Here is a 540-nt window from a genome sequence, read left to right on the forward strand (position 1 = left end):
AACAGGCAGATTAAGGGATTACTTCCTGTGCTCACTGAGGTTAAATGACTTTACGTTAACCGGCTGAACGGCCCACTGACCTCCTGGATCTCGTCCGGCACCGAGGCGTCCATCAGCCTGAACAGCAGGTTCCTGAGCGGCCGGGCCTGCCGACCCAGAATGCTGGTGGCCACGCCCCCGGCCAGGGCCAGAGCCAGGTGATTGGACAGGAGGCGAAGGCACAGCTTGAGGAAGTTATGGTGCTCCCTGCGGACACGGAGAAACGTTCACTCTGCTTCTGCCCGCGGCGTCTGGACCCCGCCGGTCTGAGCGGCTCACCTGGACGAGGGGAAGGGCAGCGGAGGGACGTCGCTGTTGATGCCGTCGCAGTAGCGCTCCAGGAAGGAGCGCAGGTGGGAGAAGGTGCTTTCCTCCAGGTCGACGCAGTACGGCCGGTGCCAGGCCACCACCTGCCTGCAGAGACACGGAGCAGCAGGTCAGCTGAGCATTAGCCTAGCCTAGCTAACGGTCAGCTGAGGCGCCGTCTGTTAGCATCAGCCT

General features: G+C 62.8%; 1 protein-coding gene across 1 annotated transcript in view; it reads right to left on the bottom strand.

The window, feature by feature from the left end:
- Positions 1 to 540, bottom strand: part of herc1 (HECT and RLD domain containing E3 ubiquitin protein ligase family member 1) — a 55,939-nt gene that overhangs the window by 43,401 nt on the left and 11,998 nt on the right. The window contains exons 11-12 of the mRNA XM_017303094.1: positions 319 to 453; positions 81 to 246 (exon numbers count right to left, since the gene is read on the bottom strand). Of these exons, the coding sequence (XP_017158583.1) occupies positions 81 to 246; positions 319 to 453 (301 nt within the window). The remainder of the gene's footprint in view (positions 1 to 80; positions 247 to 318; positions 454 to 540) is intronic.

Source organism: Poecilia reticulata, unplaced genomic scaffold (assembly GCF_000633615.1).
Source record: "Poecilia reticulata strain Guanapo unplaced genomic scaffold, Guppy_female_1.0+MT scaffold_181, whole genome shotgun sequence".
NCBI classification, from domain to species: Eukaryota; Metazoa; Chordata; class Actinopteri; order Cyprinodontiformes; family Poeciliidae; genus Poecilia; species Poecilia reticulata.